Source organism: Hemicordylus capensis, chromosome 2 (assembly GCF_027244095.1).
Source record: "Hemicordylus capensis ecotype Gifberg chromosome 2, rHemCap1.1.pri, whole genome shotgun sequence".
Taxonomy (NCBI): domain Eukaryota; kingdom Metazoa; phylum Chordata; class Lepidosauria; order Squamata; family Cordylidae; genus Hemicordylus; species Hemicordylus capensis.
Window position 1 is genome coordinate 258,908,779 of NC_069658.1, and position 14,900 is coordinate 258,923,678.

At 44.9% G+C, this 14,900-nt stretch overlaps 1 protein-coding gene across 1 annotated transcript in view; it reads right to left on the minus strand.

Annotated features, from left to right (window-relative positions):
* LOC128342870 (uncharacterized) overlaps positions 1-14,106 on the minus strand; it is a 47,416-nt gene extending 33,310 nt beyond the window's left edge. Inside the window, exons 1-4 of the mRNA XM_053290918.1 lie at positions 14,076-14,106; positions 12,788-12,904; positions 10,988-11,323; positions 9,458-9,757 (exon numbers count right to left, since the gene is read on the minus strand). Coding sequence (XP_053146893.1) covers positions 9,458-9,757; positions 10,988-11,323; positions 12,788-12,896 — 745 coding nt within the window. The 5' untranslated portion in view covers positions 12,897-12,904; positions 14,076-14,106. The remainder of the gene's footprint in view (positions 1-9,457; positions 9,758-10,987; positions 11,324-12,787; positions 12,905-14,075) is intronic.
* Positions 14,107-14,900: the final 794 nt, after the last annotated feature.

Consider the following 14,900-nt stretch of genomic DNA (forward strand, 5'->3'; position numbering starts at 1 on the left):
AACTAACCTAACAAATGCAAAATGGGACAATGGATGCCATCACTCACCAACCAACAAGCTCCCATTTTCTCAACAGCTAAAAGCATGCAGCAGCATTCTGCACCAATAAGCAATTAATGATTTTTAAAGCAAAAAAGTATGTTAGAGCTGAAAAGTAATCGTTATAAAATTAAAAAACGAACACTTTGGGACAGCAAACAAATCAAAGGAACTTCCCTGCCGGCCTGCTCCCTGCTGAGCACTCTGACCCCCTGTGCCTCTCTAACTGAGAATCAGTCATTTCATCCATTCATTTATAAATAGCATACAAAATGCTAATGCATTGCATTCTTCTGCTGCGCCAGAAGGCATTTCTTTCTTTTTCAGCCAAGGAGAAGCACTGAAAATAGATGGACCAGGGCAGGGCTGAGGTTTTGGGTGTCAGGGAGAGGAAAGCTGCAGGCATGAAAAGGAGTTGCACTGGAAACAGACAAGCTGGCTGAGGGGGAAAGAGAAGGGAGAGCCCGGGCAGCACTGGTGCCAAAGGGAGAGGGAGACGATTCCCTCCTTCTTAATAAGAGCTCAGCAGGCGGGGAGAGGTGGAGGTGGGCAGTTTTTAGGAAGCTGTGAGGAGCACGTGGGGCGCCTGCCTTAGAGGGAAGGCTAGTTGAGGTTGCTCAGAAGCAGATGTCTGCATCATATTCTACAATTCTTCTTGCACCCAATGAGGTCATTCACACAATCAAAAACTGTGTTCTACCCAGGGGCATATCTAGGGTGGGGCAGGCAGGGCACGTGCCCCGGGCGCCACTTAAAGGGGGGTGCCATTTCTTTAAAAAAAAATTTTTTTAAGGCTGCCGAAAACAAAATGGCCACCGCGCATGCTCAAATGGCCTCTTTGAGGCCCTAGGCCATACCAGGCCTCACAGAGGCCATTTGAGCATGCGTGGTGGCCATTTTGTTTTCAGCTGCCATTTTTTTAAAAAAAAATAATTAAAAAATGGCCACCGCACATGCTTAAATGGTGCCTGTGAGGCCCTAGAGGCCAGCAGGGGGGAGGGGGAACCTTTTCAGACCCCCCCAGCCTTTAGAAACCCCTCAAAGGGGCTACAGGTAATTTTTTAAAAAAAATTATAATATAATATAAGTCACTGTACACATATTCAGATATGTGACTTGTATGTGACCTTCAGACTTGTATTTTCCCGCTGATATTATGGTAAAGTTATCTGAAAGATGGGTGTCAGATGTTTGGACAGGGGGCGCAATTTCAATGCTTGCCCTAGGCGCTATTTTCCTTAGATACGCCTCTGGTTCTACCTGGATTTGGGAGCTGTGTGTGCTGCTCGCAGTTTTCAGTTGAGTGGAAGCAAGGTTGGAGGAAAACCTGGGTAGAAGTCAGAGATTGTGTGGAAGCAAGATAGGAGGAAAAGCTACCCAGGTTTTGAAAACTGGGAGCACACACAAGAGTGAGGGCAGAGAAATCTACCTGAGCAATCCCAGCACCAGGTAAAAACCATGTGGTTTTTACTTGTACAGGCTGTTTGGAGAGCTTCTTTGGACAATAAAGACGAAGATACATTTTCAAGCAAACTATCATAATCTAGTTCTGCCCTCTGCTATTCTGGTTCCTGCCACAACTAAAAGCTTTGCTCACCCATCTGCACCTTGCATCCTGGCCTACTTTACTTCTTGCCAGCCCTCTGTACTGTTACAGGAACTCCTTGCCTATTTTGGTAATTGCAATTGTTCTTTTGTATCCCTTATTGTTCCTGAACCACAGGACACGTTCACCAAGGTGGCACCGGAAGGGACCATTTCCAGCTTGATTTTGCAGCAAAAGTGCTTTCCCTCCTCAGCAGCCCTGTCAAACCCCACGCCAACCATTGGCCATGACTCTCTAGACCCATGATAACTCCCCTGTTTTTGTGGTCTGCATGTCCAGCGCCATATTTGATAGGCTTGTTTGACAAAGTAGGCAGTCAGCTAGTTCTTGAAAATTAGCAACTCTTTCTCTGAGCAGGGGGTTGGACCAGAAGACCTACAGGGTCCCTTCCAACTCTAGAATCCTATGTTCTGTCATTCTAGAGACACCAGCTAGTAAGACCTTCTGTGAGCTTCTGAAAGCAGAATCCTAGATTTGACTCAGGGGCCCTCCTGGGTAAAATCTATGGTGTCCTTGGCAGTATCACTGGAAAGTAGCATTTAATGCACTAAATTGGTCAAAAGTCCTTCCCTTTTCTCTCTTCCTTCCCCCCCTCTTTTTCCTATTGTGACAAAGCCCTTTTGCAATGAGTTGAGACTACATAGAACTTCCTCATACTTATATAACAACTGTTGTCTCCTTCACTATTCTACACCCACTTAACTTAAAGGGACAGGATTTCAATTTAGTGAATGGGGTGGGGTGGGATGGGCTAGCAGCTAGAACTGCATACTGGGAGTAAGTGCCATTGAGCACAGTGAGACTTCTCTAATACATACCCTTAGGAGGATAAGGCTTCATCGCAGCATTTTTAAAGGATGGGCTCCTATGCCTTTATACTGTAGTTGCATGATAGTCAGAAATGCAGTGAAAATGCTTGAGTTTAGCTGTTCTTCATGCAGTTGTTAATCGCACAGAACCCTCTTGGTAAAAAAAAAAAGATGGCCACTCTAGCCCTAGTCAGATGTTCTCTTAAAGACACAGTACTCACATTTGCACATAAGGTCAGACCAAGGGTCCAATGGACCCACGGTTCTGCCCCCCTTGCACTTACCTGTCCACGTTCGGACAAAATGGACAGGAACCGAACTGCAGTCAGGGAGACTACAGAGAGGAGGGGGAAATGGCTGTGCGGGCTTCCTTCTGGCATGAAGGACAGCCCCAATGGCCAACCATAGCCAGAGAGAGGGAGGAGCTTCCTCCTTCAACTCAGGTTACAGTGAGTGCAGCTTGCAGTTCAGCATTTGGTTGTAATGCTGGTGGCTGCAAATTTCAGGTAGGAGCAGCAAAACTCATGACAACCCTAGGTTTCAAATTGGCGTTTGGGAAGGGAAACCTCAGGTTGCATTTCTGAAGGGATCAGGGTTTCACGACTTCAGCTGTACAAGAACATCAACCTCAGGCTCCCTCACCTCTGGCTTCCCGTTAGGTGTGAATGTGGCCACAGTGTCTAAACAGCATCCAGAAGTTCCCGCCCTGTCCCTGTCAGTCAGCCGCAGCAGCATGCCGCTCATGTTTAGAGTAGTGTTTTCCTGAAGAGGCTAATGCCATATGCGTGATGGCAGACACTTCCATGATTGGGAGGCTGGGGCACCATGTAAGTATTTCCACATTGCTGTAATATTTGGAGCTAGTGATGGTTGCAGTTCTCAGCATAGTCTGGCCCACAGGGTTGCACCAGCGTGATGCCTTGGGTCTGAGCAAAATGCCCATGCAGTGCCATAAGTCACTGGGAACATTGCTGAAGAAACCATGCCATGATTCTAGCAAATATTCCAGAGTAATGAGCTATATTACTCGTAACATTTGCAGATTGGTCATTCCTGCTCTTATATTGGCCTAAAGACAGAAGCAGATGGGCTGAAATACAGACCACATGTACACTAGCGCAGTGAGAAAGCAGCCTAACAGAACTGCCCAACTAATTGCTCCGGTGCAGCAGGGAATTGACAATTTTTGATGCTCTCCCCTTCTCCATGAAGCCCTCAATGCCTCTCAAAAATATGTTCCAGAGAACTGTGCAGCCCTCAGGGACATATTTCCAGGTGGCTCAGAGGGCTTCCTGGAGAAGGGGGGGGCATTAAAATTGCTGCTTCCCCAACGCACCAATGAATGCAGCTAGTTGGGAACTTCTGTTAGGCAGCTTTCTCACTGCACCAGTGCATCTTGCTCTGTATGTCAGCCATTTTTATTTGTTAATTATTATTTCTTACTATTATTGGTTGATTTTGCACTGTGAACTCGGGAATCATTGTGGCTTCTTAAAAAACCAGCCCCTCCAGGGGTTTCTCTTCCCAATGCTCTCAAAGGTGTGCAATGCCATGATACTTTGTTAGTACAGAGGCTGTTCACCCCCATTCTGATCACCTGTTTGCTGCCATAGTGACCCATCTGAGTAGGACATTTGGCTCATAAAATGGTCTAATCTGTTAGTCCATATTCCCACATTTTTCTTTGCATGATCTACAGTATTTCATGCAACCATATTCATGTCAAGCACACATGTCTGATCAAAGGAACATCCTCAAATATCAGTGGCTAACAACTAGAGTCAGTTTCTCAGTATTACTATTCAGGAGTTACTCCAAAGAACTACTACATTTCAATAGGACTTCCTCTAGTAATTTAGTCAGGATATCAGCCAGTGTTTGTTTGCAAAAAAAGGACAGAGCTCCTGTACGTTTGTGAAGAAGGAGGAGGAATTCTAATTGGTGCAGTTTCTCAGTCTTTATTGCACAGTAAGAAAATAGACTTGAAATGTATTTAAAAAAAAAAAAAAAAATCCAAGCAAATCCACATCTTAATGCAGGAAGTAATTTTTGACCCATTTACAGACGACAATATTGCTATTACTGGAATTGAAATGAGGTACTAAGATCAAGCCACGACACTGGCATTAAAAAATGGGACATGGGAGTCTTATATTTAATAGTGATTCTCTTAATAGCAGTGATTCTCTTATATTTAGCGGGGGGGGGGGAGACAACTGGCCCTATCCACCCCCCAGCACAGTACTTCCAGTGACTGTTGCTGGTGTCGATCTTATGTTTCTTTTAGAATGTGAGCCCTTTGGGGACAGGGAGCCATCTTATTTGTTTGTTATTTCTCTGTGTAAAATGCCCTGAGCCATTTTTTGGAAGGAATGTATAGAAATTGAATAAATATTATTAATAATAGTAAATAATAATAATAATTATTATTATTATTAATAGTAATTATTATTATTACTCTGAGGCAGTTATTTGTGAAAGCTGGCGTTTTACTGGGCAGAAGCCATCTTGTGAACAGGACTTCTAACTGTGTAAAGATAGCAATAACAACAACAATCCGTTTACATTTTCATCACTGTGCAAATTTGTTGCAGGTAAGGCTACATGACAAAGAACTCTGACAATTTGGAGCATTTTCCATTCTTTCCACAATCCTGCAAGATTTTCTTTTTTTGTTCTCCTCAATGTGCACAGCCATCTCCCCTGCCCCAAAATGTTGCACTGAATGCCCTATGACGATGACTACTACTTATATACCGCTTTTCAACAGAAGGTTCCAAAGCGGTTTACACAGAAAAATAAATAATTAATTAGAAAGATAGCTCCCCGTCCCCAAAGGGCTCACGATCTAAAAAGAAACATAGGGTAGACACTAGCAAAAGGCCCTACCTCCCTGTTGTGCAGTGAAAAGAGAACACTCAGCTATATAATGTAACTTGGTTGGTCCTGTGCTTTTAGAGTATTAGGAGAATATGATGAAACCAGGCATACTAAGTATCATCTGAATCCAAATGCTGATGACATAAGAACCCTGGAAAGCCTGAGGTTCTCCCCACTCTGAGTCGGCATTTTCTGTCCAAAGTGAATAGATCTTTAGGCTTAGACGTCCACCAAATAAACAATGGCTTTCTTTGAGACTGAGAGACAATTAGATATGTTGCACTCAGCTCTGGATAACAAAGTACAAAATGCATGTACTGTGGGTGCCTTGGCACAGATGGTCTACAAATGCAGTAAACAAATAATGCTACGAAAAAAGAGAAATTCCACACGGCACCCACAGGTCAGATTCCTGCCCTCAGGGGCATAGCTATAATTGAGCGAAAGGGTTCAAAGAACATGGGCCCCCAGCTCCTGAGGGCCCTCCAACTCCCTCCCTCCCTATTTCCGTCATTATCTCCATCACTCTGGGCGGGGGAGGGCGCCAGAGAGAAGGATGAACACGGGCCCCTAGCTACGCCCCTGCTTGCTCTCTCCTTCTCTGTAAACACCACTATACACTCCTTCCATGTGGGAAGAAAGACAGTGCTCCCCACTCAGCGACAAATTGCTTCATGGGATACTCTTCTCCAGTTTATTTGTTGAGTCCATCCAGTTTAGTTTCTGGCTGCTCTGATGCCTAGGGAGGCTGATGTTCATTTTCTAACTCAGGGGTGCGATGAGGTCTGTTTCGCTTTCTTCTGTTTCGCCAATACAATATGCAACCACCACAACAAACAGCGACCAGAAATAGCACAAGTACAACTATGCCCCAGTGGGAATGGTTTTGTTCAGGTTTTGATCCTAAAATTGAAAGCAAAGTATGTTAGCTTATATGTAACTGGCAAACCTAGCTATCCTTAATAATCTTCATGTGCAACATTTCTGAAAATTTGTCATGAAGGCTTGAGCCAGGCCTGAATCCCATGTAACCCTCTAAACCAGGGACAGGTAGTCTTGGCTTTCCAGCTGTTGTGGAACTACAGAATCCCCTGCCACAATGCATTGTGGCTGGGGATGATGGGAGTTGTAGTTCAACAACAGCTGGAGATGCAAGGTTGCGTGCCCCTTCTCTAAATCAAATCTAGTCCACCAACAATCATATGCTCAGTAAGATCTGGAATGCTTTCCAGCCCAGACCTTGAAGCTGAATCCCATACTGTACAGCTCCACACTCAACACCTTCTCCACTCTCACCCTTCCCCCCAGCTGGCTGTGGTTTGAAACTGGGAGTCCAGTGATTCTCAGGCAGTAAGCTCTCTGATTACTGCAGCAGTTTTTCCAGGCAGGGAGCTGCCATACCTCTAGAAGCATCCACTGGCCCCTTTTCCTCCTCTGTCTTGGGCCAATGGGGTTTTGGAGGGAGAAAGGGGTCGCTGACTTTTTTTTTTTAACATGCAAATCCGACAGGAGGAAAAAGCTAGCGCAAGACAAGCAAAGATAATTTTTTAAATTAAAAAATCCAGTGGTGGAGAGGGAGGAAGGAGGTGAAGAGGAGGCGAGCAGTCTGAAGACACGGGTGGGTGTTCTGCTTGAAACTTTCTGCTTTCTGCCTGCTCATGTTGGTATGTTTGAGCGATAGAAAGCTGAAACAGGGGCTAGGGAGGTAGGTGGGGGATGTTTACAATCATTTCTCTACCTTGCCTTCCACCACCACCACCACTGGGATTAGTTTTTCAAATGCTTCAAATTAGTTTATTTTTACAACGACGACTTGTCCCAGCAGCTGCTTGCAAGACCAGCAAACACTAATTCTCTCTCTCCTCCTCCTGTCCTGGCTTGTTTTGTTCCCATCCAATTATTCCGTGTGTTTGCTGCTCTCTTTATTTGCAATCTCTCTGTAGAATATATATTCCCCCCCCCCCCAGTTCCTTCATTTCTCTCAGCTCCCATCAAGTCATCTTCAAGGAGGAAGAAAAAGCCTGAGATGCTTCCTCTGGCTCTCCTTTCTCTGAAACACCAAGAACCTCCCCACCAACAGTGGAGACTAGGGGTGTGCAATTCGGGTTTTCGGGTGATTCGGCTCGGACCCGAACCGAATCACCCCTGTTCTGTTTTGTGCCCGAATCTGGGTCACCCGAATCACCCTTGATTCGGTTCGGATTCGGATTTAATCTGAATCCAAATCTGAATCGATTTGGGGGGTAAAAAGGGTCCCAGGGGCAAAATTTTGGGGTGGGGTGGTAGTGCCCAATGGGTAGGGTCTACCACCCCAATTTCAGGGGGATTGGGAAAAATCCTGATTTTTGGTGAATTTTTAAAGTTTTAGTGACTTTGGGGCAGTTCGGGGGCATAGCATGGGATCTGGGCAAAAGGAGTGGGGTGGGATGGTAGTGCCTAATGGGTGCAGGCTACTACCCCAATTTCAGGGGGATTGGGCAAAGGGCTGATTTTTGGTAAATTTCTGAAATTTTCATGTCTTTGGGGCAGATTGGGGCAGAAAGTGGGGCCTGGGGCAGAATAGTGGGGTGGGGTGGTAGTGCCTAATGGGTGGAGGCTACCACCCCAATTTCAGGGGGTTTGGACAAAGGTGATTTTTTGAGAATTTTTGAAGTTTGGGTGTCTTTGGGGCAGATTGGGGGCAGAAAGTGGATCTGCCCCAAAATATTGGGGTGGGGTGGTAGTGCCTAATGGGTGGAGGCTACCACCCCAATTTCAGGGGGATTGGGCAGAGGGCTGATTTTTTGAGAATTTTTGAAGTTTGGGTGTCTTTGGGGCAGATTGGGGGCAGAAAGTGGATCTGCCCCAAAGGAGTGGGGTGGGCTGGTAGATAGTGTCTAATGGGTGGAGGCTACCACCCATCCCCAATTTAAGAGTGATTGGGCAGGGGGTGAATTTTGGTGAATTTATTTTTATGAGGTTTGTCTTCATAAGGTGAAGTGTGCTAAATTGATTACTTCCTCATATTATTCATAGTAAAGGAAAGTGTGAAAAAGTGAAAGTGGGGTCATGAGAGTTGTTTAATTGAAAAAAATCTCATTTGCTATGATAGAATGAGAATTCACACCTCAGAAGTTTTGAAATTGGGGTGGTAGCCTGCACCCATTAGGCACTACCACCCCACCCCACTCCTTTTGCCCAGATCCCATGCTATGCCCCTGAACTGCCCCAAAGTCACTAAAACTTTAAAAAATCGCCAAAAATCAATCATGAACTGAATCACCCGAATTTTTCAGGTCCGAAATTCGGGTGATTCGGCTCGTGCCCGAAAAATATCGGGGGACATCGGGGGTGATTCGGTCCAGCCCCGAATCACCCAAAATTGTTCGTTTCGGGCACAGATCGTTCTGTGCCCGAAATTTTTTGCACATCTCTAGTGGAGACTCAGGAAGCAGAAATATTTCCGAGCGGTTTTGAAAAAGGGAGATGTGGGAAGAGGCTGGTGGGAGCTCCTAGTTCTTGGAGGGGTCGGAGCGGGTTAGGAGAGAGGGGCTGCAAGAACCAAAAATCGGGAGGCTGAAGAAGGGAGACTATTCCCCTGCGCCGCCTTAAGCAGCCTCCGCGGGGGGGGGGGGGTGGAAGGGGAGGAAGAGGAGACTGTCGCCCTTCCCTCCAAATGTAACGCATGCTGCTCCCCCCTCCATGAGAACTGAGCATTTAAAGAGGCAGGAGGAAGCCGATGTCAGAGTAAATATAAAAATCAGAGTAAATGTAAGTATTTTATATTTCAGAGTAAATATAAAAATCTGTCCAGGCTGCCACACGTTGCGGTGTGTTAAGTACGCATATGGCCTCCCTAACACGGAAAAATACAGCTAGTTTCCTGAGACGCATTAAGAGCGTTGTGGGGAATGTGGATAGCATCCTTCTTACAACTACGTTGCAGCGTCCAGTGTAACTCTTGTAACTCTAATAGCACCTCGTGTTACACCCTTGTAACTCTAATAGCACCCTCAGGAAATAAGAGCTGAAACGCATACCAGGCGTTTCATACCAGGCACAGGCGTTTCATACCAGGCACAGCTCTTCTGAGCTCCTTAGATAAAGAGTGGGGACATAAATAGAACAAATGCAATGCTCTTACCAGGTACAGTGAGGGAGAAATGTTGCATGCACAATTCATCAACAAGTTGGTACTCTCCCGTGAGCAATTCCCGGGCATCCTTGATAATAAGTCTGTCGTCTGATATTGCAAAGTGCCCTTTATATTCATCTGCAAAGTAGTGCAGGTGTTCATTGGTGATGTTCATGATGTGTTGCCAACCAGAGGAGTGGTTCTTCTTCCATAGAGCAAGGAGACTGGAGCTGTTTGCTATACTATCCCTTATCGTCTTAGAGGAATTTTCTGGTATGGAGAATGTATCAGAAGAGCAGCGCTTGGGAACTAGGAAGGGGGGGGGAGAGTTGTTAATGGAATCTTAGAGAACTGTCAATAGGGTGAAGTAGACCTAAATATTATGGGGAGGAGGCCTGATTTCATTACATATTATCAGAAATGAGTTTCTGCATATGCATATTTTACGTCTAAATTTATATTCTCTTCCTATGAATCCTATGCATGTTTACTCAAAGCCCTTCCTACTGGCTGACATTCAGAATAATGAAATGCTTGCACAACAAAGCTGGGCACTCACAAGAAAATTGTGTTACCGCACATCTTGAAGTTGCACTCTTTTGCATGCATGTTCCCTGCTGCAACATAAACAGAAAAGAGGAATTGGTTTGGCGGCACAGGGTGCAGATCAGGCTGTGCTCCTTGTTGTGCAAGTTTGACAGTGCATGGATGCCCTTTGGAGGAAAGAAAGTACTGGAGGCTTATGGCATTTTTGTAGTATTTAGTTTTCCCCCCAAATATATACTACGGCATGGAATGGGGCAAACAGCATATGCATGTTGGAAAGGAGGGGTTTGCCTAATCCCGGTTAGAGCCAGCATAAGCAGTAAAAGTTAAGCCCATAAAAGAGTACCTTGAGACAGTTGTTTAAAACGCAAGTAAGTTTTATTGGGAAAGAGACATTCTTGGACAGAAAGCTTGTATCCCTGAGCTTTCTGTTTCCATTGTATAGAGGAGGGGGGGGAGAGGGAGGGAGGGAGGGAAGCAGCATGGGCTAATGGAGACTGTAGCAGAGAGCAGAGCAAGAGCAAGAAAGGTGGAGCATATCTGAGCATATATGCCCTGAGCATATTTGTCTACCAATCAGAAAAGGCCAGGAGAGAGAGAGAGAGAGAGAGAGAGAGAGAACAAGGAGGAAATAAAGCCGACACGACACTACTCCTCATGCCCCTAGTGGTCACAAGTATAAAAAGCGCTAAGAGTAGTAGATGCTGCTGGAGTTTCATTTCTAACAGTGCACCCTTCACAAGGACATTAATTTCAACTGGACTACTTTGAGTAATTTTCCTCATTGTGTCAGCCAGTATATTCAATCTCTCCCCTATCTATATTGTTAAACTCATCTTAACAACTCTGAGATGTGATTACTTTTTTTAAAAAAGTAATCCAAGAAAACACTGTTTGCAGATGTTCCATTTATCTGATCCTGCCTCCCCAAGTCCTCTCTGGAGACAGTCACAGCCCCACCTCTTTGCCAAAATCCGACATGTGCAAACTTACCCTCCCCCACAGTGACACTTATCCAGGCCACACAGGTTTCAAAACGGGTTTCCAGGAACTTGTATATCCCGCTGGCACCTCTGCTCACATTCTGTAGCGTCAAGACATTTCCTTCCAGAAAAACATCCTCCTTGAAATCAGAAAGGAGTGGTTTGCACTCTGTGATATTATCCTGAGTTTTGCTCCTGTAGAAAAGCTGGCAGGCAGTCACCCACTCTGAAGAGGAGCTTCTCCAAATCGAGGGATCTCCAACAGATTGAGACACATTCAGGGGCACCTTTATTGTCCCCCCTTCTTGTATAACCTTTGATGAGATATCCAAACAATGCTTCTGACCTGTCAGGATGGAGAACAAGGGGATTAGTTTCATGAAGTTAGTGTCGCTGGTATGTAAAGGGACTCAGACCAGGGGTTCTCGACCTGGGATCTTTTGGCCATTGTGGCTGGGATGGGAATGATGGGAGTTGTTACCCGACAGCATCTGGGGACACAAGGTTGAGAACCCCACCTTTGACAATAAATGGATGTGGATAGCAGACCTATGTGTGGTCGCATAAGACGTTCAGCTGGCATTGATAATTACTGGGTTTATTTGTGGAAAAGGTTCAGCTTTCTATGAAACAAGAGAACTAGGAAGGAGTGGAGATTAGTGGCATACTTCAGAATAGGAAGCTAGTAGATAGGATAGGAAATACTTTGCAGTCTATGGACAAGTGAAAGTGAAAGTCCATTATGTATAGGAAATTGCAAACAACCCACAGATGTGCATTTGCCATTCTCAGTGCACCCAAACACAGTGAAATACGTACTTGTTCAGTTATGACACATGACTATTTATAGTTTCCTGCTATTTCCTAAACAAAAGTGACTTGGTTCTAGTTCAGCCCAAGTTCTGTTCTAGTTGGTCTCAGATAGGGATATGCACCCTTATTCACATCAACAGATGCATCCAAACAATTTAGTGGGGTTCAGATAAGGATTGTGATGTGTATACACACATCCAGATGCACATCAGCTGTGCACATGAAAACCCACTTCACTGCAAAGATATCTCTTTATGGATGGGGCGCTCACACACACCGTCCATATGAAGTTAACCCAAGTACAGGGACATATGCTCTTTCTGGGGAAGTAGTGGAGTCTAGTGGGAAGGAATTATGTGGGTCAGGACAGGAGGCGAGGTGCTTGGGTTCCATGGAAAGAGAACGAACTTTCATGGCTTTGTTTGGGGCTCTGGACTCCTGGGCACATTAGAAAGGAAGGGGGAAGTCTTGTAGCTTCCTAATAGGAAGCAGGTTTTGGGAATCCAGATTCCTGAGTTAGGAGAGGAATATCATCCAGTTTGGGTGATACTTTGTCCACTGGCCCAACCATACACAATATGGAAGTGCACACTATGGGCACACACATTCCTCCTCCTCTGTTTGTGCCAGGGAGCTGCTCATTAATCATGTAGGGGGTGGTTCATCTGAGCCACCACTTTACATTAGCTACATGTAGTAAGGACTCAGGTGCACTCTGAGCGCACATGATCTTCCCCACTCCTGGTGTGCTGGAGCACCTTTCATTAATCCCATGGTAGGCGGTTCGTCTGAACCGCTAACTAGTATTTGTAGCACTTGTAGAGGAGCAGTTCAGACCAGCTGCCTACTATGTGATGAGTGAACAGCTCCCCAGCACACCGACAGAGGGAAAGATTCTTATTGCATGTGGTTGAGCTGATGGATGAAGCATCACTCAAACCAGTCCTATGGTTGTGCCTACCCCGCTATTTTTCAGACCCTTCAATTTCATACTCACTTTCTAGCTTAGTTTGGTAGGTGTTCAAAGGAGCAAGAAGGAGAAGCCACATCCATAAATCTGTCCTGCTGAGCAGCTTGGCATGACACTTCGGGGGTACAAAATCCATCACAGCATCTGGAACAATTTATCCCACTACATTAATTCTTCAGTTACAATGCTGAGCATGAGCAGGGCTTGTTATGACTGGCAACTTAAATGTCATTGTCCTTAAACCTTATGTTAAACAAATCTGTTGCACATTTTTCATTATTTAGAGACTGAATTTTGCTGTAAATCCTAAACTTCAAAACTCTACAAATATATACATATATTTAAAACTAGATTATTAAAATCATTGATAGTGTTTGCTTTGAAACAAAGTTTCTAAACCACGGATTATATTATATAAAATAAGATAATATTCTGTGGGGATCACAGTCCAGCTTGTTATGTACTTTTAAAGACCATTTATTTCAATGGAGGAGTTAAGCACATGCTTAACCCTTTCCCGTCGATATAAAAGGAAGAATTATTTAACTTAGGCTAGACTGGTGCAGTGGGGAAGTGACTTGAATAGCAAGCCAGAGGTTGCCGGTTCAAATTCTTGCTGGTATGTTTCCCAGACTATGGAAAACACCTATATTGGGCAGCGGCGATACAGGAAGATGCTGAAAGGTATCTCATACTCCGTGGGAGATGGCAATGGTAAGCCCCTCCTGTATTCTACCAAAGACAACCACAGGACTCTGTGGTCGCCAGGAGTCGACATCAACTCAACGGCACACTCTACCTTTAGACTGAAAGATAGGAATTTTAAAAACCAAATTCTCAGTGGGAGAAAAAGTCATCTTAAAACTGATCATAGTGTTGTAATATCCACTTTCTAGGAACTGCCTTTTAAATTTAAGAAATTAGACTGAAGAATTAGCAAGTAACTGAAAGGGGGGAAACCCCAGTTTGAATTGAAAACCAGACCTGGCCAGGTCCTTTCTAACAAGTGTGGATGTTTCCATTTCAGTTAGGAATATCAAACAGGATGCATAAAAACCAAACAGGATGCATAAAAACTTCTCCAACAGATGGAGAAGTAGAATAGATGGAAATAGAAACCCAGCTAAAGAATCTACCAACAACCCATTTTGTCCTCTTTGTCAAAAGATTTCACAGAGAACGGTACTACTTCAAGTTCTTTTTGGGAAGTTTTAGTAATGTAATTTGCTGATGGAATAATTTAATTTCCCTGTTGTTTGAATGTGCTGTCTAGATTGAGCCATTAATCCTTTTCCTTCCCCATGTTACTCCTCACCTTTTCTGCTGGGTCCTCTGATCAATTCTTCTCACTGATGTTAGATCTTCCTAACCGGTTCTCAGACTGAGAGGAGCATGAAATGATCTGTGCTTTGTACTCACATAAAAATAGCCATGACTGCATCACAGGAAAGCAATAACCATGTTGCACAATGCAGGAGCTGCAAATCTGTCAGAGATCCGTCATGATGCACAGCTTGCATGACAAAAGCTTCTCACTTTTGTTTCCATTAAACAGTGGTGGCACCATACATCTTCACAGATATAAGAAACCACATCAATCACACAACCAACCAAGCAACATTTCAAACTATAATTTCTAGTCCAATCTTCTTTATATATATTTTGCTAAGGATACCCGTGGCTAATCTCATGCGTGGCAGCTCTCACGAGAGTTCATGAGCAGAAGCACCTGATTGGGCAGTGGGGATTCCATATGCAGATAGGGAGGAGGAGCCTGTGATGGTGAAGGTCAGTTGGAATGTAACTGATAGTGGGCAGGGGTCTGCGAAGATTGGGGTTGTTAGGGAGGAAAGAGCCTCTTCCGGAGAAGGAGGCTGCCACTGTGCAAATTAGATGAGGAAACAAGATGAGCAAGACCTGTTAAGTCAGGAAGGGAGGGAGGAAGAGCGAATGGAGGGGAGAGGAAGAGAGAAAGAAGGAAAGGTGAGGGATGGGCCCAGGCCTGTCAGTGGCCTGAGAGGAATGAGAGGCCATGGTGGTGACAGTGAAGAGGTGCTCGGTCAGCCGCCACCACCACTATTTCAGGGAGCAGCAGGAGTGGGGCGAGAGTGGGGAGGTTTCTAGGGTTAGGGGGCTGCGC